This window comes from Carassius carassius, chromosome 2 (genome assembly GCF_963082965.1).
Source record: "Carassius carassius chromosome 2, fCarCar2.1, whole genome shotgun sequence".
NCBI lineage: Eukaryota > Metazoa > Chordata > Actinopteri > Cypriniformes > Cyprinidae > Carassius > Carassius carassius.
Window position 1 is genome coordinate 12,257,305 of NC_081756.1, and position 21,060 is coordinate 12,278,364.

The window sequence follows — 21,060 nt, forward strand, 5'->3', positions numbered from 1 at the left end:
AATTAAGAAATTTATTGAACAGAATTGACAGAAAAATGTAATCTGGAATGAGGAACTGTTCCAGTGATTTATGAGCATGAGAAAGCACCAGCTTCCAATTAAAAGAAGTTCCACTGGAATAACGGCGGTTCTCCGGTTGCTCAATGCATTTAGAATTATGTAAGTAAAGAAAGAGAAAGACAGAGAGAGACCGAAAGAGAGCGAGGGAGGCTGAGAAAAGAAAAAGGAGGATGTACAGAAAAGGATATGAAACATGTCATGAAAAGAATAACAGGAAAAACAATGAGACAAGGCTGTTTCACAAGAATGCGTGTCAGCATATTCAGGTTTGCGATTCTGACGTGTCAACATGTAGAGATCAAATCTTTAGGCAGGAGTCAAACAAACAGCAGAACAAAAGGTAGAGTAAGAAGCAAGCCAAAAAAAGACAGAAGTATATACTTATGATACAAATGCAGAACAAAAGAGCCAGCAGTCAAACAGTGACCTACCGCAACGCAAGACAAAGAGTGTAAAATAACTGCAAAAGCCACAGTGAAAACCAAATTAAACTCCACCACGGATATCACAACAAACAAAAAGAAAAGAAACCAAACTTACATTCTCTATTTGCAACATACCTTAAACCGCCTGGCCAGGAACTTGTTTTTCATCTCTAAGAAGTTTCCCTTGTTGGCTTGCGTTTTGAAAGGTTCGTTCACGATGGCGAACTGCGGGTCGTTCTGAATGTCCTGCCACCGAGCATAGCCATGGCTTCAACAGGTCAAGGATCAGAGCTCAAATCTGTCAGACTACACTAGACCATGACATGTGTTCAAACGTAAAGATCTTTATTTTCGCTACAAGAATATCGCTGTCTGTAGCATTTGCTAAAGGAAAAGTGTAATTGTAGGAACTATCATTTTATTTCCTTGTTCTTCTTGGCTTTGAGCTCTAAACAAATTCTTCATTTAGCTAATGCAGTATAAATATACATTCATGGAACTGGATTATTTCTACGGTGACAACAGCCTATCTCCAAGGATACCACACGATGCCTGCCAGCAGCCAGAAGTCGTGCCGCCGGTGCCAGATCTCATTGATCTTGCCTGATGAAATGGCCGCCCGCTCCTCATTCTGCCAAAGAGTGTGGAGTTCTGTGCATAAAAGGAAAACACAACACGGCCAGATATCAGTTACAATCCATTTATACCTGCTGACAGGTAAATAACAAAAGGTAACAATGCGTGTAAATCATGTTATCTAGCTATAATCTTCTCCAGAGTGTAGAATGTATGCTTTGAGTTTGCACAGTGCTGGTGAAATGTTTATGAACGCCAAGTAAAAAACCCTTGATGTTTAGTTGTTCTCATTTAAAGCTGTAAAATAAACTACATAAAGTGATTAGCTTCTGGGAACTGAAACTATTTATGGTCACTGGGGCTGGGAAAAATCTAAGAAATAAAGTCTTGTTTCTACCAAGAATGGTAGCAAAATAGCGAACCGTACATTACCACTTTTTTTGGGACCCTTCTTTTGGGGTACCTATCACAGTAACAGATGATTCTTCTGCACAATCTGCTGCAGCCTGGAATTGAACTACTGGTTTCATCTGGTCAGAGGAGAACTGGCCCCCAACTAAGCCTGGTTTCTCCCAAGGTTTTTTTCCTCCATTCTGTCACCGATGGAGTTTTTGTTCCTTGCCACTGTCGCCTCTGGCTTGCTTAGTTGGGGACACTTCATCTACAGCGATATCGTTTACTTGATTGCAAATAAATGCACAGACACTATTTAACTGAACAGAGATGACATCACTGAATTCAATGATGAACTGCCTTTAACTATCATTTTGCATTATTGACACACTGTTTTCCTAATGAATGTTGTTCAGTTGCTTTGACGCGATGTATTTTGTTTAAAGCGCGATATATAAATAAAGGTGACTTGACTAGTCCGGTACCTAAAGGGTGGAGCATATCTGGGTAGTTAACAGCTTAAAATGGAAGAAAATAGCAAATACATTTTTTTTTCAAGTGACCTAAGCCTTGATATAAGTCAGGTGATGAATCATAGTAGATGAAAAAAAACATTTGGTGTTGGTCATTACACTCATCGTCAAAATATTTTCTAGAATTTGTATTGAGCAAATGGTACTCCTACTCCTGAAATCTCCCTTTATATTCCCAGTACTCCCATTACAGTATTGACCCTTACCACATACCAATTATTCATAGTAGTCTCACAGAGAACTACTGATGTATGCACTTATACAGTATCTGCACACAAAACATAAATACAAGTGGGCGTTTACATGCTGACTGACCATGAATATAAGCTGAATGCATAAAATCATAGGTTTTGGTATTTCAACACGTCATTTTAAGAAATAATCAATGGTGAATGATGGAAACTAATCTAAGGAAAGCCTTTGTAAACCACTGACAGGTGAAATCACTGCTTGCCGTTCCTGGTAAAACCACTCAACAGAAACTGATCTGCTCTTCAGAATGTGACCACACTGTAATGTTACTCCGCCAACACACTGTTCCATTGCGTTTTATCATAACAGTACATGCTTTATTATACATGAGAGAGCACCTTTACATAACGTTCTCATGGCAAACAATAAACTAACGTGATGTTTTAAGCATGGATCAAGATGGTTAGCTGCTTGGAAGAGACAGAATCGCTAATATCAGTGATGTGATCTGCTAAATTAGCGATATGATTTTTGACACTGCATCCTTAAAGCTGCAGGGTGTCATTTCAGTGCTATTAGAACCAAACAAAATTTAAAAAACAATGTTTCTTAACATGGTCCAGTAAGCCCCTATTGGTAGATGCTATAATTAAACCGTAAGGAGACAAATAACTTTTTCTCCATTGACTGCCATTCAAAATTATTTATGTGAAATATGTATTTTGCTCTTGCCAGCTCATTAAAGTGCTCAAGAAAGTCTTGCTAAACAGAAAAAATATATATATTTTCATATATATATATATATATATATATATATATATATATATATATATATATATATATATATATATATATATATATATATATATATATATATATATATAATATATATATATATATATATATATATACACACACACATGAATAAAAAAAAATTCCTTTATTGGTGGGGCTGTTCAAGTTCTTGTGGTGTCAACAGTTAATCAGCGTTGTCTTGATGTGATTGGTCAAAACATTTATGGCTCAGGTTATTCACAGAAATACTGAGCACCTCCCTGAGCAGATAAATGGGAATGCTTACAGAAATCAACAAATTCAACAAAGACAGAATGGCACAGCAGCTTTAAACAACTTAATTTGTATTTACCTGTGAATCCTCCATCTGCGATATTGAACATAAATCGTGGACGCTCTGTGGGTTTGCCGTTACCTTTGGGCACCTCCTCCCTCTGTCCTCTGACCTCCTTCACAGCATCCTTCTCACCCTTCACCTCCTCTGTGACCCGATGGACAAGAAAAATGTTTACATTATTTTTAGTTCAGTTATTTATTCTCTACATTAAAACACAAAAAATGAAGTCTTAACTGCAGTGGAAATGATGACTGCACCATTGACTTTAGGTGCTGTACTCAGTTTTTGTAAATGTGTGATAGAATCCATAGTTTTTCATTCTACTCTATACAACTATATAATTTTCACAATGCCAAGAAAGAAAGAGTAGCATTGTAATGTTCACCTTTTTTGACATCAGAAGATAGATCTAATTTCTCTTTCTTTTCGGTTGTTTCTATGGGAGGAGATGCCACTTCACTCTTCTCCTTTTCTTCTCCAGCCTTTTCTCGTTTCTCTCCTTTTTCCCCTTTCAAAGCCTCTGTATTAACAGACAACAATCAACCACAAATCACAATAAAATGACTGACTGGCACTACAGCCAATCAGATTTCCTTATTTGCTGCCGCAGTTACCTCTGCTCTGGTCTTTAACAGATGGAGAATCAGACGTTTTCTCCGGAGAGGCCACTTTTTCAGTGCTCTCATCTTCTTGATTTTCTTTCTCACTCTTTTCTTTTGGAGAAGACTGAGAAATTTCAGGACTTTCCTTTGTTTTTGAATCATCAGAAGCTTTTGTTGGACTTTCGGATGTTTGAGCTTTTTCACTGGTTTCAGGATCTTTTTCACTCTCTTTCACTGTGGTGGAAGTCTGGAAAGAAGAGAAAGAAACACATTCTCCATTTGAGCATCATCAGCATCATTCTTGGGATTTAAAGTTTGTCAGTTTATTAAGCCCCCCCCCCGAAAAGGCATGAGATCTGTATATATTTGTTTACTGTTAGCTGTAATAAGCATTTTATGTAATTTGCAATATGTTTCTGATAATGCAACTGAAAGAGAGTGTTTAATGGGCACTTCTCGTGCTGTGTTTTATTTAGCTCTTGTGGGGATTTTTTTTAAGTGAAAAAGGACGCAATAAACTTTATAAAACACCAGTAAAATTTTGGTCATCATTCAGATGAGGTCCGCTACACTTATGAAAGTTACAAAAGTTATTTAGTCAAGAATAGTGTGCGATCTTTTGTTATTTGATTAGCATTAAAATGCAGACAGCAGCGCTAGGATTATGGAACAGACATTATACAGCTCAGTGCCTTCATGATAAATATCGACGGCTGATAAATATCTGATAAATATCGACGGCTGATACCTCAGTGCATCCCTATTTATAATAATATGAAATATTATTTTATTAAATTATTATTAATTTTAAATATTAATATTTCTCTGCAAATCAGCAAATTAGAATGATTTCTAGGATTGTGTGACACTGATGACTGGAGTAAAAATACATTTTAAAATACAGCTTTTAAAATACATTATAATTGAAAAAGGCTATTTGAAATTGTAATATTATTATTTCACAATATTACTGTATTAATGATCAAATAAAAACAGCCTTGTGGGCTGCTAGAGAATACAAATACATTAATTCATTTTACCAACCCCAAACCTCTGAATGGTAATCTATGCCACACTCTAAATCATAGGTGTGACTTAATTAACTTACTAATAAATTACTTTATATAATGTTCAAGAGATCATTAAAGCAATCACTAAAAGCAGTTTGTCTGAAGATTATTGTGGTTTAATTTTATCTTCATAAAACAAGCAAACATACAGTCGTGGCCAAAAGTTTTGAGAATTACATAAATATTGGAAATTGGAAAAGTTGCTGCTTAAGTTTTTATAATAGCAATTTGCATATACTCCAGAATGTTATGAAGAGTGATCAGATGAATTGCATAGTCCTTCTTTGCCATGAAAATTAACTTAATCCCAAAAAAACCTTTCCACTGCATTTCATTGCTGTCATTAAAGGACCTGCTGAGATCATTTCAGTAATCGTCTTGTTAACTCAGGTGAGAATGTTGACGAGCACGAGGCTGGAGATCATTATGTCAGGCTGATTGGGTTAGAATGGCAGACTTGACATGTTAAAAGGAGGGTGATGCTTGAAATCATTGTTCTTCCATTGTTAACCATGGTGACCTGCAAAGAAACGCGTGCAGCCATCATTGCGTTGCATAAAAATGGCTTCACAGGCAAGAATATTGTGGCTACTAAGATTGCACCTAAATCAACAATTTAGAGGATCATCAAGAACTTCAAGGAAAGAGGTTCAATTCTTGTAAAGAAGGCTTCAGGGCGTCCAAGAAAGTCCAGCAAGCGCCAGGATCGTCTCCTAAAGAGGATTCAGCTGCGGGATCGGAGTGCCACCAGTGCAGAGCTTGCTCAGGAATGGCAGCAGGCAGGTGTGAGCGCATCTGCACGCACAGTGAGGCCAAGACTTTTGGAAGATGGCCTGGTGTCAAGAAGGGCAGCAAAGAAGCCACTTCTCTCCAAAAAATAACATAAGTGACAGACTGATCTTCTGCAGAAAGTATAGTGAATGGACTGCTGAGGACTGGGGCAAAGTCATATTCTCCGATGAAGCCCCTTTCCGATTGTTTGGGGCATCTGGAAAAAGGCTTGTCCGGAGAAGAAAAGGTGAGCGCTACCATCAGTCCTGTGTCATGCCAAAAGTAAAGCATCCTGACACCATTCATGTGTGGGGTTGCTTCTCATCCAAGGGAGTGGGCTCACTCACAATTCTGCCCAAAAACACAGCCATGAATAAAGAATGGTACCAAAACACCCTCCAACAGCAACTTCTTCAAGCAATACAACAACAGTTTGGTGAAGAGCAATGCATTTTCCAGCACGATGGAGCACCATGCCTGAAGGCAAAAGGGATAACTAAGTGGCTCGGGGACCAGAATGTTGAAATTTTGGGTCCATGGCCTGGAAACTCCCCAGATCTTAATCCCATTGAGAACTTGTGGTCAATCCTCAAGAGGCGGGCGGCCAAACAAGAACCCACTAATTCTGACAAACTCCAAAAAGTGATTATGAAAGAATGGGTTGCTATCAGTCAGGATTTGGCCCAGAAGTTGATTGAGAGCATGCCCAGTCGAATTGCAGAGGTCCTGAAAAAGAAGGGCCAACACTGCAAATACTGACTCTTTGCATAAATGTCATGTAATTGTCGATAAAAGCCTTTGAAACGTATGAAGTGCTTGTAATTATATTTCAGTACATCACAGAAACAACTGAAACAAAGATCTAAAAGCAGTTTAGCAGCAAACCTTTTGAAAACTAATATTTATGTAATTCTCAAAACTTTTGGCCACGACTGTACACACACACACTTTTTGAAACAATACAGTTATTCAGACAGGTTCACACAGTGTTTAGCTAAATCTACCTATTAAAATGGTCCCTGCCACACCCACATTTATCATGCTGCATATTTATTTCTATTGTTCTTACTTCTATTATTTTTATATTGATCTAATGACATTTTATAACCCCTAAACCTAACCTTTGCACAAACCTTACTTTTCCATTTAGACATAATTTGGTATGATTATTAAGCTGTTTCCTTGTTGGATTGTCTCCACAATGTATGATTTCAGGTTTTTCATTTGGTCCTCAAAATGTAAGTAACACACACACACACACACATTTACCTCTGCATGTTCTGGGCTGTCCACACTCTCCCCCTCCTTTCCTTTTTCCTTCTCTCTCTCTCTTTCTGGTTCTGTTTGGGACTCACACTCGTCTTTCTCCACCTCTTTCGTACTCTTTTCTATCTTGTCAGGTGGAGAGGGAGTGGCTGTGGAAACATGTTATTGCAGGTGAAGTCTCTGTGTTTGTGAGATTCTCTCTCTGAGCTGCACATGAGCGATTAAGGTGGATTTGTACCTGGTTTGGAGGTACATGGTGTGTTGTTGCAGCTCATTTCAGGTGTGGGAGTATCTGTCTTAATGGCAGGTGAAGAAGCTCTTGAAGATTTCTTGGAGTCCACAGTAATCTCTGGCTTCAATTCAGGCATGCTCCATTTCCCGTTAATGTGCTCAAACTCTTGCACCTGCACACAATGTAAAACACACCTGCCTCTTCAATACAATACAAATCTAGTGCAATTTGTGCAATCAATCAAATAATCTATAACAGCTAAGTGGAGCACAAAAGGATAAATATTATTACAGTAAAACAGTTTCTATTTTAATACTTTTTAAAATGTAATTTTTTTCTGTGATGACTGAAGCTGAATTTTCAGCACAATTACTCCAGTCTTCAGTGTGACACGATCCTTCAAAAATCAATCTAATATGTAGATATGGTGCTCAGTAAACATTTCTTATTATTATCAACGTTGAAAACAGTTGTGCTGTTTAATATTTAAAATTTTTGTGTAAACCATACTTTTTTCCAGAATTCTTTGATGTATAGAAGTTTCAAAAGAACAGTATTTATTGAAAATAGAATTGTTTTATAACAATGTGTAAGTCTTTACTGTCACTTATGATCAATTTAATGCATCTTTGCTGAATTAAAAAATGTGGCAGATCCACACTAACCTTCTTCTTTACTAGAGACATGACTCCTATACGTGTCAGAACCGGCTGCCTGCAGAGCCCTTCTCGCGGGACACCATCAGCGAAGGTCTCTGAACCGTCAGCCACCGGCTCACAGAGGTGCCTCATGAAGAGAGACACGTATGCCCTGCCAGGGAAACAAAGAAACAAAATGGAAAAAAAAAGTTTCCTTAGCAGTACCCAAGTCTAAAAATGTATACATTTCTATATCAAATTAAATTTTCAGAACACATTTACTGGTAAAGAAAGTCATACTTGAACTCCTTTTCACTCTTGCCGCGGAGGTCTCGCACGAGCCACTGGGATGAGAAGGCGTCCTGAGCTGGCATACCCCATCTCATGATGGCGTTCAGGAAAGCTTTTCTCTGACGCGTATTAAAGCCCAATACCTGACCAACACACGATTAAGCAGAAAACGACAGACTCCATTTTTATGTACATTTTGTTTAATCTAATCAAGCCTTATTTGAAAAGCAGGTATGATTTTATTGACATTATGAAACGTTCCTAGGCAAGTGGTAGAGTCCTGTGGCTCAGTGGTAGAGCACTACGTTGGCAGCGCAAAAGGTTGTGGGTTCAATACCCAGGGAACACACATGCTGGTAAAAAAATGTATAGCCTGAATGCACTGTAAGTCGCTTTGGATAAAAGTTTCTGCTAAATGCGTTAATGTAAATTCTCAAAACTGGAAAAAATGCAGCACTGTTATCTCAGTCAATTCAGTATCAGTTATGTCAGTCAACTTAATTATGAGAGGCACACATCCAAAGATGCTGTATGCACTAGACCACACAGGCGACCTCCAGATAAGCAAACACTCAGAAAATAAATTATAAAAAACTGTGATTAAACAAATAAAGAATAAGTGCACAGTACCTCAATGTTGCCACCCACTCTGGCCAACAGGGGAGGCAGTGGTTTATCCTTCTCATTTCTGAGCTGCCTGCGTGACTGTCTGCGACCTGGACGAGGGGAGAGGAGAGTCAGCCAAGAGATCAGTTCAACATGTCCATCTCACTGAGCCAGCATCAGGAAACAGGGTTATAGCACAGGAAGGATACATGATCCTGAACAGCTGCAATGCATAAACTGTGAATGTGCTTCCAGAAGAATAGCAAAACCTGACAAAGCCACAAGATTTTCCAACAAGGTACCAAAAGTCAAAGAGACACAAATGGAGCAAATAAACGTCTTAATCGAAGTCTAAAAGGGGCCAAATGTGTAGGGATTTAGTAGTTATAATTGTACACTTGTGAGTAAAGCTTTGGTTTATAAATATAATATTGCAATAATAAAACTTATATAAAAACACTGTTATTATGATTCTATTATTATTAGTTAGAACATTGTATTATGTTTATTTTTATTTTATTATAAAGAACAATATGTTAATGAGAATTGAGAGTGTGTCTGTTTGCTTCTCACCCTCAGGTCTCTCATCAAAGTCCTCATCTTCCTCCTCTGAGCCCACGGAGTATTCTGATTGGTTATCTGAAATGTCAGCATGCCACTCTGTAACAGCACACAGAAAAGAGCACTATCAGTAATGAATACTAAGTACAAACCACAGTACAGAGTATGTTCAACAGTGGTCAAACAACTTCCATTCACCAGAATCCTCAAATAAAGCCCAACCGAAATCTTATATATCTGTTTGGCAATACCTTCCAACATTGACTCTTTTGTGACAAAATGTTCTGTATTTGCACTTATCCAACCCTGCACAAGCGTTCTGTTCAAATTCAGCTGTCAGAGAGAATGATTTAGTCCTACAGGGCTGCTTAAACCAAAATGAAAACCCACTAATGTCAATTACTAAAGCACAGGCCACTGTCAAATTTTTAAGAAGGCCAGCAGATTGTTTTCTCTGCATTTGTAATATATTCTGCAGAGGAAATACTGCAAGTCAGCTTGCTTGGATATACAAATAAAAGTATGTGTACCAACTGTTCATTTCAGTTATCGCTGTAATTATGCAGCTGTAAGCGCCTTCACAAAACCATAAATTCCAAAATGTCCCTTTCTGGAGAAAACCTACTTTTTCTTTTCTGTCATTTGTCTTTTTCCTGACCATTTTGTTTTCTCCTTTTGACACATAAATTAAAAGCTGCCACACTTCGGCATCCCCTGGGTGTAGTGGATGTAGCCATTTTGAGTCAACTGCATGTGGCTGTTCTAACCTGACCAAAACAGCAGTGTGTGGGAAATAGTTTTTCTTTCCCACTCAATCAGAAGTAAAGTCGTAAACCACATGCCAAGAATGAAACTGCTACAAGATGTAATTTTGGAGATTTAAATGAGATAATATGCTACATTTATGTGACAAGCACAAACATGGTTTATTGTAATAAAAGGCAAGAAGAACGGGGTAATTACAATCCAGTGGGGTCCAAAGTCTGAGACCACACTGAAAATCTCAGCTTCAAAACTGAATTTAAACCCTGACAAACTTAAAACAAAGACATTTTTTACCACTATTTTAAGGTCACCAATCATTATCGAACTTGTTACATAGATCATGTGACTCCTGTGTACAGACAGCTCTTCCGTTGAAGCACAAGATGCGTTTTGGATTGTTCTCAAATTATGCCGGAGAAAATGACTGCAGGTTTAAAAAGCAAAACAAACAAAACCAGGAAAGTTTATGAAGTTCAAGTGCTGCTATCACTGAAGCAAAATGCACTATACAAATAATAAGAAATACTGAAATTCATTCATTTTAACTTTTCACGCAAATTGTTTTGCTGAAAGAAAATCCTGTAGGAAGTGTTGTGCTGTACCTTGTTCCTCCTGAGCCGCGTCATTGTAGTTGACCTGTTTGCGGACTCTCTTTCCTTTGCCGAGATTGCGGGCCAGATCTTCCTGCTGTTGTTCATAGTGATGCCTTAAGAGTTTCTCCCAGTAATCAGGATCCACATTCTCTTCCTGCTTAATGATCTCTCTCTCGATCTCCTCTATCTGGACACACAACAACAAATGAGATCTACTTAATATCTCAGTTGTTTCTCAAAGACACCATTAATATTCAACATTAATAAAGAAATAGAGACCACATCTCCTGCTTTTCAGTTTCTCCTGAAAAAAGACCCCAGTAAATTTTAGTATCCCCTAGAGCAGTGGTTCTTAAACTTGGGTATGTGTACCCCTGGGGTAGGCGAAGTGATGGATGGGGTACATGATAAAAATAATGAAATGTACTGTTAATTAAATTATTTCGCACTCTTAAATAACACTGCTCTAGAGTTTGAGAAAAAAACTATATATAATTATAACTCAAACATTTCTAATCGTATTCTTGCAAAAACTAAATTATCTGAGACATGGTACTTTTATAGCTCTATACTCTTACTGTATGTCAAAAATGTTTGTGTCTATTTTGCACTACCATCCAAAGGTTTGTGGTCAGTACTAATTTGTATGTCTCTTATGCTCATCTAATTTTTTCAGAATTTTTGTTGTAATATTGGTGAGGTGACTGAATGTCATCTTTCAAATTCCTTATAAGTCCAACTCTTGGATACTCCTCAAAACTTTTCCCACCTTGTCATCTTCTTTGACAGTGTACTGGGCCACCTTGAAGGAGCTCAAATACTCGTTCATGTTCTGCATGTCAGAGTCATCTGTGGCATCCTGGCTGCGATCTAGCAAACGCTCGATAGCAACATTGTCGTAGTGAATTACGCTGCTATCATCATCCTTATTGTCCCCTGCTGAAAAAAAAAGATAGAAATTGGTAAACCTTCAGCATAACAAAGTTTTGCAGACTTTGGGCACAATTACGGGTTACAGAGCAAGTGATTTTCATAACATTTATAACAATTTATTCATTATTTGACAAAATTATCAAATGATTTGCTGGTTCATTTATTTCTACACATCAATCAATTTAACTTATCAATCCCACCCTCAATCTCATCCTTGAAAAGCTCCTCCGTGCCAAACTTGAGGATGTCATCCAACTCTTGTTTAGACATGGATCCGGCTTTTGATCCCAGACCGGGCCGCACCACCAGGTGTGTGAGCATCATCTTCCTTTTGGCCACCTGAGTAATTCGTTCCTCCACCGAGGCCCGTGTGACGAACCGATATATCATCACCTTATTGGCCTGACCAATACGGTGAGCTCGGCTAAAGGCCTGTGAGAAAAAGAGATAAAATTTAAAATGATGTAGAAACTGCTACTTTGAGCTTCCTAAAATATGGTTAACTTTGAAACCTCACAGATATATATTTATGCATTTAGCAGACACACTTATCCAAAGTGACTTACAGTGCATTTAAGCTAACATTTTTTACCTAACATGTGTTCCTTGGGAATTGAACCCACAACCTTGCGCTGCAACACAATGCTCTACCACTTGAGCCACAGGAACAGATGCCATTGTCTTGGCTAGGTATGGCAACCCTTGTTCCCTGATGGAAGAAGCCAAGACATTGTATCGAAGTTCCAACACTAGGGGTCGCACTTGTGAGCCCAGAGACCTCTGACATGATTGAGAATAGTCCAATGAATTTGGCGGGAAAATCTGCATAGATGACCACACCCTGGATATCCGGGTATAAATAGGCCAGTGGGGCATTTGCGCACTCATTTTATTCTGAGGAGTCTAGAAAGCGTCTCAACCCACTTTAGAGCCAGGGCTATTGCCTGTTCGGAGTTGGTTCAACTGGTTAGCCTTTTAAGAACTGGTTTGCCTTTCCACGGGCTAGTCTGCCACCACAGAGCCAGGACTTACGTCACTGAATACATCTCATCTTTCCCAGTAATGCTAGCATGGCAGTATCACACACAACAGGCAGGGGCGCACTGGCCATCGGGAGCACCGGGACATTTCCCGGTGGCCTGACGGTTATTCTGGCCTGCCGGCTGCGGCTGTGCAGTCGATCAGGCTGACGTGCAATAAGCTGGTATGTAACTGCAAATTAATTGACGGTCTTATGAATGTACGAATCAGGCGATCGCGGAGTGAAAATGACACCACCACATGACCAAACATCAGCGAAGCACTGCCTAATTGGCTATGTCCAGAGGCAGGCTTTATCTTAGAAAATCGCGCAAAAAATGGAGCGTAAACGCAAAGGAAGATCAGAGACGGACCGTATAAAAAGGAGAAAAGCCCTGGCCACAGACGCAGCAAGTTGCTGCAAAATCCCAGCCATGTTCGCCAGTAAGGGAGCAGGTCGGTCAGAATTACATTTATATTTACTAGGGATGGGACGGTTCACAGAAAAAAACCGAGCCGTTCAGTTCACCACACACAGTTCGGCACGCGCTGGGACCGCTGTTCAACTTAAATCTGACAAAGCATCTGTAATATGGTTTACTATAAATAACACGTAAAACAAACAGGGTTCAAATAATATATGTTTCTGTTGATGGATGTGCATTCTGGATTCCCAGACATTACAACAAAAGCGATGAAAAAAACCTCTACAAATCATTCACTCTTGTTCAATACTAATACGAACACTGTATCAGTGCATTCTCTTAAAGTGACAGTCTTTATATTAATCGAACACCAACAACAAAGATACTAATAATAATATAATATAATATACTTTAATAAAGAATAATCTTTAATTTATAGTCCAAAATGCAATGCTGTTTTACATTTGATTACTTTAATTTCTGTACCTAAAAACTAATGCAAGACCTACTTAAAAAAAAACCTGAAAGTCGGTTTATTTTATTTGTATCTTTACTCTATTGTATTTATTTGTGCTGTTGCTTGTAGTTAGAATATTCTTAATAATATGATAATAATAGCGGATGGAGGCCCAAAGTGACAGAGGAAGCCGTTGGTCAGGTTCAAGGATACATTTTATTTGCCACACGATGAGTCACTGTACGTGCAGCCGCACGACACAAACAGCACTTCCCAACCCCATACTAAATTTCTGGAGCCTTTTTATAGGCCTAACTCCTCCCATGGTCCGGGACATACCATTTGAAAAGGTAATTATATTTCACATAAATCACATACACATATAATAATAACAATAATACATACATCAACTCATATCTGCAGATATACACATAACACACACATTATGTACACACAAATAATAAAACAAATAACTCATAAAACATTTCTTTTGTACAGCTATGTTAACACCTCCTTGAGATGTTCCAGATGACCCTGCCATGTCCTACTATAAATAATGATGTCATCCAAATATGCTGCTGCAAAATTCTCAGTTCCCTGAAGGATCTGATCAATCATCCTCTGAAAGGTCGCAGGTGCCCCATGCAGCCCGAAAGGAAGGACCCGGAATTGATAGTGCCCAAACAGTGTCTTGAATGCTGTAAGTTCTTTGCTATCTGGACTTAAGGGCACTTGCCAATAGCCTTTGCACAGATCAAGAGTTGTAAGATACTTTGCACTACCAAGTTTCTCGATCAAATCGTCCGCTCTGGGCATAGGGTAAGGATCAAATTTGCTCACCGAGTTGAGTTTCCTGAAGTCCAAACAGAATCTGAGGGACCCATCTTTCTTGGGTACTAACACAATGGGGTTATTCCACTCACTGAATGATGGTTCTATAACCTCCAGTTTCTGCATCATCTCCAATTCTTGCTTCATGATGGGCAACAGCCTTTCTGGAACTCGGTAAACTGGTTGTCGGATCGGTTTCAAATCCTTCAAGTAGATGTAATGTTGTACTAGGTCTGTTTTCCCAGGTGTGTCAAGGAACAGTTGGTCAGGTATGCATTCTTGCAATTGATTTCTCTGTACAGTTTTCAGATGCTGCAGATTCAAAGGGCACTCACTTTGATGAACAGGTAAGTACTGCTCCTCTACTTCGTCCTCCTCCAACACTGCCCTCACCAAGAGCTCTTTCACAGCTGCCCCTGCTGGTTCTGGCAGTGAAGACGGACTGTGCCACTTCTTCAACATATTGACGTGGAAAGTTTGCAAAGGTTTATTTCTAGATGGCATTTCGATTTCATACGTTACAGGACCAACTTTCTTTCTCACCTGGTAAGGACCTTGCCATTTGGCCAACAGTTTGTTCTCTGATGTCGGTAGCAGCAATAAAACTTGCTCTCCTGATTGAAAGGTTCGGGACCTGGCCTTCTGGTCGTACCATGCCTTCTGCTTCACTTGTGCCTGTTGCAAGTTCTCTCGTGCTCGGGTAGCTGCCAGTTGTAACTGCTCTCTCATTTTGAGGATGTAAGAAAGGATGTTTTGCTTGGGTAGCTTGCCACTAGCTTCCCAACTGTCTCTCAAGACATCCAATGGACCTCGGACCTGGTGAGCAAAAAGTAATTCGAAAGGAGAAAACCCAGTGGATGCTTGGGGAACTTCACGGTAAGCAAACAAAAGGTAAGGCAGCCACTTGTCCCAGTCTTTTCCGGTTTCAGACACAAACTTCTTCAACATGCCTTTTAAGGTCTGATTAAATCTTTCTACCAGACCATCAGTCTGGGGGTGATATGGAGTAGTTCGAACTCTCTTAATGCCCAGTAACTGATAGACCTGCTGCAGAGTGCGACTCATGAAATTGGGACCTTGGTCAGTTAAAACTTCTTTAGGGATGCCTAGATGCGAGAAGAAGTTTAAAAGTGCAGATGCAATCTCTTTTGAAGTGACCTCTCTCAAGGGGTAGGCCTCTGGGTATCTGGTTGCATAATCACAAATTACCAGAATAAACCGGTTCCCTTTTTGACTTCTCTCTACAGGTCCGACAATGTCAACCCCTATTCTTTCAAAAGGTGTATCAACTGCAGGTATCGGAATAAGAGGTGCCTTTGCAGGTGTTCTGCCACCTGTCAACTGACACTCAGGACAAGTCTTGCAATATTCCTTCACTTCGTTATACATACCGGGCCAATAAAATCGTTTGGAAATTCTCATTAACGTTTTCATGAAGCCCATATGACCTGCCCAGGGAATAGAATGGCTGAGTTCTAACACCTTCCTGCGCTGTGCTTTGGGTACCACCAACTGTGTGCCTTCTTCACTTTGTCTGTAAAGAAGACCCTGTTTCACCAGGAACCTCTCGCCATAAAATTAACTCACAGTCTCATCTTTGCCAACTTTCTCAAAGCATGCAGACAACGTGACATCCTCTTTCTGAAGCTGCCCTAGTTCACTGGGTATGACCAAATCTGACTCACCAATCTCAGGTTCCTCCCACTCATGCTTTGTCTGTTCTGCACTATCCATCAAGTCTGCAACCCTTTTTCTGCATCTGTCCAATCTATCTTCCTCGGACAACCCTTCTTCACCTAAACTTTCCTCTATAAAAAATGGCATCTCCTGAAGGGTGCTATCTACAGACTCTTGGGATTTGGACACCTGGGTAGACTTTTGAGCCTGCTCTCTCGAGTAACTACTCCACACCAAGCTGTCTCCTGCACCAAGTCTGCTAATATGGGCATATCAGTCCCTAGCAACACTGGATATGGCAGATTTGTGGCAACACCTACATTCATCAAAAATGGCTGATTGTTAACCTCCAAATACACCTCAGCGGTAGGCAATTCTGACTTGTCTCCATGTACACAAGAAACCGTTACGGTCTCCTCAGTCCATGACTCTCTGGCTATATACTGTGACTGTACTAAAGTACGTACACAACCTGTGTCTACCAACGCTGTTAGTGGCTTACCATTCAACAACACTGAAATGATGGGTTCCTTATCTAAGTTAACTACAACCTTAGGGCTGGATTGGGGCACATAACACAATCTAGCAGATTTAGGTTTTCTCAAAGGGCAATGTGGACCAGTATGCCCTGCCTCTGCACAATTGTTACATACTATATCATCTTTAGACAAAGTCTGGCATGTAGCTACCGGTAGTGTGGGCTTCAGGTGAGTGGTTTTCAAAATTTGGGCTTGATTTTGAGAGAACGAACTACCCCCTGACCCCACAGACTTACCTCTTGCTGCCGGATAGATACCAGAATACCGAAAGGTCCCAGAAGATCCTTTCCGCGCTGCTATATAGGATTCTACCAGGTCGGCTGCTTCTCCTCCAGTGCCGGGGTTTCTCTCCTTCACCCAAGTCCTCACCTCTGGATACAGCACCTTCATATACTGCTCCAACACCACGGTCTCCATCACTTCTGTTTTGCTGCTCACCTCCAGCTGGTCCCACTTTGAGAACAAGTCCTTTAAGCGGATGTACAGCTCCGTTGGGGACTCATCAAAGGCTGTGTTTAATGAACGAAATCTCAGTCTATAAGTCTCTGGACTAATCTCATACTTCTTGAGAATTACCTCTTTAACTCTATCATAGTCAGAGGTAAAGGTAGGCGCCATGGCGACAAAAGCACTTCTCGCTTTTCCAGTGAGCCACGGAATCAGATGAACAGCCCAGTCCTCCCTTTGTACACCTGTACACCTCTGCCAGCCTCTCGAACGTAGTCAGAAAATGTTCAACATCATCACTGTCTTGTAGCTTTGGCAACGGAGGCACATGATCCAGCACTCGTGTAACTGGCTGATCTGAACAGGTAGCTTTATGCCTAGTACGCTCCACGTCCATCTGCATCTGCGTGACTTGATGATTGAGGACCTTGTACTGCTGCTCCCGTTGAGCTGACTCTCTCTCTTGCCTCTCGTCCCTCTCCTTCTGGTACTGGAGGAAGGCCTGAAACATCCCTGCCAGGGCTGTCACAGCTGCATCACCTGTGGTGGTTGGAACCTCAGCAGGTTGGAAACTTTCCTCTGGAACGCCACACACTGCACCTTGATCTCCTTTCGTTTCCACATCTGTAGTCACCTGACCCCTGGTCTTCGGTGGCATTTTGATTCACTGTCACTTTTACCGCTATTTGTTTCCTTCACTTCTGACACCAACTGTTACGATAGCAGTAGCGGATGGAGGCCCAAAGGGACAGAGGAAGCCGTTGGTCAGGTTCAAGGATACATTTTATTTGCCACACGATGAGTCACTGTACGTGCAGCCGCACGACACAAACAGCACTTCCCAACCCCATACTAAATTTCTGGAGCCTTTTTATAGGCCTAACTCCTCCCATGGTCCGGGACATACCATTTGAAAAGGTAATTATATTTCACATAAATCACATACACATATAATAATAACAATAATACATACATCAACTCATATCTGCAGATATACACATAACACACACATTATGTACACACAAATAATAAAACAAATAACTCATAAAACATTTCTTTTGTACAGCTATGACGGATGAAACCCCCCCGGTGATGTCACACACACGGACGCGCTACCAAGATGGCGCGGACACAAGTATAAATAAACCGGATTTTTAACTGAACAGGTTTGGCAAATGACTCGTCAAATGTGGTAAGTATATTTGTATGACTCTTAACACTGTTCTTAATAAATCATTTAAACCAAATAATAATGGTGAGGCGTTTTATTTCTATACATCAGACAACAATCTTATTATGTTATATACACTGATGTTACAGCCACTGATTCCCCATATAACCCACGTAAACCAGGTAATACTAACATACAGGACATAATACACCACAACACACCTTTAAACATACAATAACATAAAATTTTACACAAGTCCGTGTATACATGATTGTCAGTGCCGGCAAACAGACCGTGTTACCATGACGCCGATGTATGAATGAAATGTGCGTGTGTGTGTGCGTATTCAGTCCGTGCATATTCACAGGCTTACCCTGTGACACATAGCACATACAACTGTACCGAAACCGTGACTTTAAAACTATGAAACAAACCGAACTGTGAAAAAGTTGAACTGTTCCACCCTAATATTTACATAAACATTTGGCAGACCGACGCTTTCATTCAAAGCGACTTCCAATAGATAAAATCTATTAAAAAAAAAAAAAAAAATTATATTATATATATATATATATATATATATATATATATATATATATATATATATATATATATATATATATATATATATATTACAAATGTATATAATGATAGATGTTTTAAAAGAGCATCTTAAAGACAAACTAGCACACTGTTTTACATATGGGGATACAGTATTTTTTTGTGCCAAAATTGACCAGAAATTGATTTTCCATTTCTAGCCTACAATATGTAGCCTAGTGTACAATGCTTATTTATTTTGAAGGTGACAAAGGAAGCAACAGTAGCACTAGTGCTGTTGTGCTCCTGCTGTTGAACAATAGAGGGTGGACAATTCAGCTTTTGAGTCAGAGCAGGAACCTTCAGGTAACGTTTAAGCTATTAGCAAAACTAAACATGCTGGCTATACTCTTAGAACAATACGTGCTTTTATGTTTTATAAGGTCATCAGTAGTAGGACTGTGATCATTGGGACATGCAATTGATGGCTGCATAATTAAGATAATAGATTATTGAAAGTGCTTATTTCATATTGCAGAGAAACTCAATGTGCAGAGTGAGAGAGAGGGGGATTAAGGGAAAGATGATAGAGGCAGTAAATGCCTTGATACTTCTTGATACTTCATTTGATTATTTTGCCCGTCCACAGTCTAAGGATTTTGTTTTATTTTTTAAGTATAACCCAATTCAAACAACTGAAAGAGCCAAAGAGTTTAGCAGTCTGGTGGACACATGAATTGGGTGGTGGTGAATGCAGCAACAGAGGTGGCCTGGGGTGGAGTCAAATTCCCGGCCTGATTTACTGTCCCAGTTCGCCACTGACAACAGGCTTGGTCGAGATGCATTGGCGTCATGCAGACCGATCGGCGCATGACACCAAAGCACCACAAAACCAATCCAAAAGCATAAAGAGTGTGGTTTGCTTTCCAATCACTCACGCGGCACACTGAAAAGTCCACGCAGCGCCAATGCATCCAGAGCATGCCTAAACACACAATCAACAGTGGTGGACGTTGCATTGCTATTGATGTTCATGGCTTTGCAATCTACATCGGCATCTAAACACAGCAAAATCAAGATGTTTGCGTTTAGATGTTATTTTAAAAATGGCAATCAAACATTTCTGTCCATCTTGTTGGACACAGTAACCCCAACCCCAGCCCCTGACACAAGCGGTCCAACGCCTGTGAATAACACCAGTTCTTCTGAAGGGGCCATAACCCGAGTAATGGTATTTTTCACTGTGTGTAAAAGGCCTCTGAATTCCTCCTCTTCCCATCCACAGACAAGATATGGAAGTTCCGAAGGTCTGGGCACAGGTGTCAGATTGCTGAAAGTTCCCTTCTCAGGGGAATGCACCAGGGAGGGGCTGATGCCATAAGCATGAGCTCTGAGAACCAAGTTTTGTTGGGCAAATATAGCGCCACTATCAAGACCTGTTCCATATCCTCTCTGACTTTGCACAGAGTCTGTGCGATGAGGCTCACTGGGGGGAACGCATATTTGCGTAGGTCCCTGGGCCAACTGTGTGTCACTGTGTGCATGCCAATGGGAGACTCAGTCAGGGAATACCACAGTGTGCAATGGGAGGATTCCTGCAAGGCAAACAGATCTATCTGTGCCTGGCCAAAAATGACTCCCAATCACCAGAACCGTCTGGGGATGGAGTCTCCACTCGCCCTGGAGTGTAACCTGTCATGTGAGTGAGTCTACTGTGTGACTGAGGTTGCATGGAATGTGAGTGGTTCACAGAGACTTGAGACTCTACTCACTCAAAAGAAAGAGATGGCGGATGAGTTATGACATACAAAGGGAGCAAACATTGCTCTGATGATTGATATAAGCTACCGTCACTGTGTTGCCTGTCTGGACTAACATGTGCTAGTATGTGTCCTTCAGGTCCCCTGACACACGTTAACATGTTACAAGGTGAAAATTCTGAACGAGAGCCCATGATGGGCACAATGAAGTGAAATTCTTGAGTACAATAAAGTAAGGGCTCTAAAACCCTTTTTTAATCTCGTCGTTAATCTTGTAAAACGAATGCCACTGAACTTTGATGGCCACCTGGCAAACGAATTGTGTAGCCGAGTTGATTGGTTCTGAGCTACCCAGTCGTTCAGACACGCACCAGTGGAACTACATTTGATGTACTTGAGGCAGGGTTCCTGCGGCATTTTGGAGCAAGGCTCCCCATACCGGAAGACTTTGTGTCCCACATGATGCATGGTGATAGGTGACCAACACTGACCTTGCTCCTCAGGTCTGTTGAAGAAGCCACAGACAAACACGGGAATCGGAGTTTGCCAAGGTT

General features: G+C 40.3%; 1 protein-coding gene across 4 annotated transcripts in view; it reads right to left on the bottom strand.

Annotated features, from left to right (window-relative positions):
- The window catches only part of LOC132103072 (chromodomain-helicase-DNA-binding protein 3-like), a 55,411-nt gene that overhangs the window by 13,521 nt on the left and 20,830 nt on the right, over positions 1-21,060 (bottom strand). For 3 of the 4 annotated variants that reach the window (XM_059507898.1, XM_059507882.1, XM_059507906.1), the window contains exons 23-36: positions 11,840-12,071; positions 11,476-11,645; positions 10,716-10,893; positions 9,361-9,447; positions 8,812-8,897; positions 8,191-8,324; positions 7,918-8,062; positions 7,259-7,424; positions 7,024-7,169; positions 3,926-4,160; positions 3,697-3,831; positions 3,327-3,455; positions 1,028-1,136; positions 621-753 (exon numbers count right to left, since the gene is read on the bottom strand). In XM_059507898.1, the coding sequence (XP_059363881.1) occupies positions 621-753; positions 1,028-1,136; positions 3,327-3,455; positions 3,697-3,831; positions 3,926-4,160; positions 7,024-7,169; positions 7,259-7,424; positions 7,918-8,062; positions 8,191-8,324; positions 8,812-8,897; positions 9,361-9,447; positions 10,716-10,893; positions 11,476-11,645; positions 11,840-12,071 (2,085 nt within the window). The remainder of the gene's footprint in view (positions 1-620; positions 754-1,027; positions 1,137-3,326; positions 3,456-3,696; positions 3,832-3,925; positions 4,161-7,023; positions 7,170-7,258; positions 7,425-7,917; positions 8,063-8,190; positions 8,325-8,811; positions 8,898-9,360; positions 9,448-10,715; positions 10,894-11,475; positions 11,646-11,839; positions 12,072-21,060) is intronic. The other variant, XM_059507890.1, reaches the window with a different exon arrangement.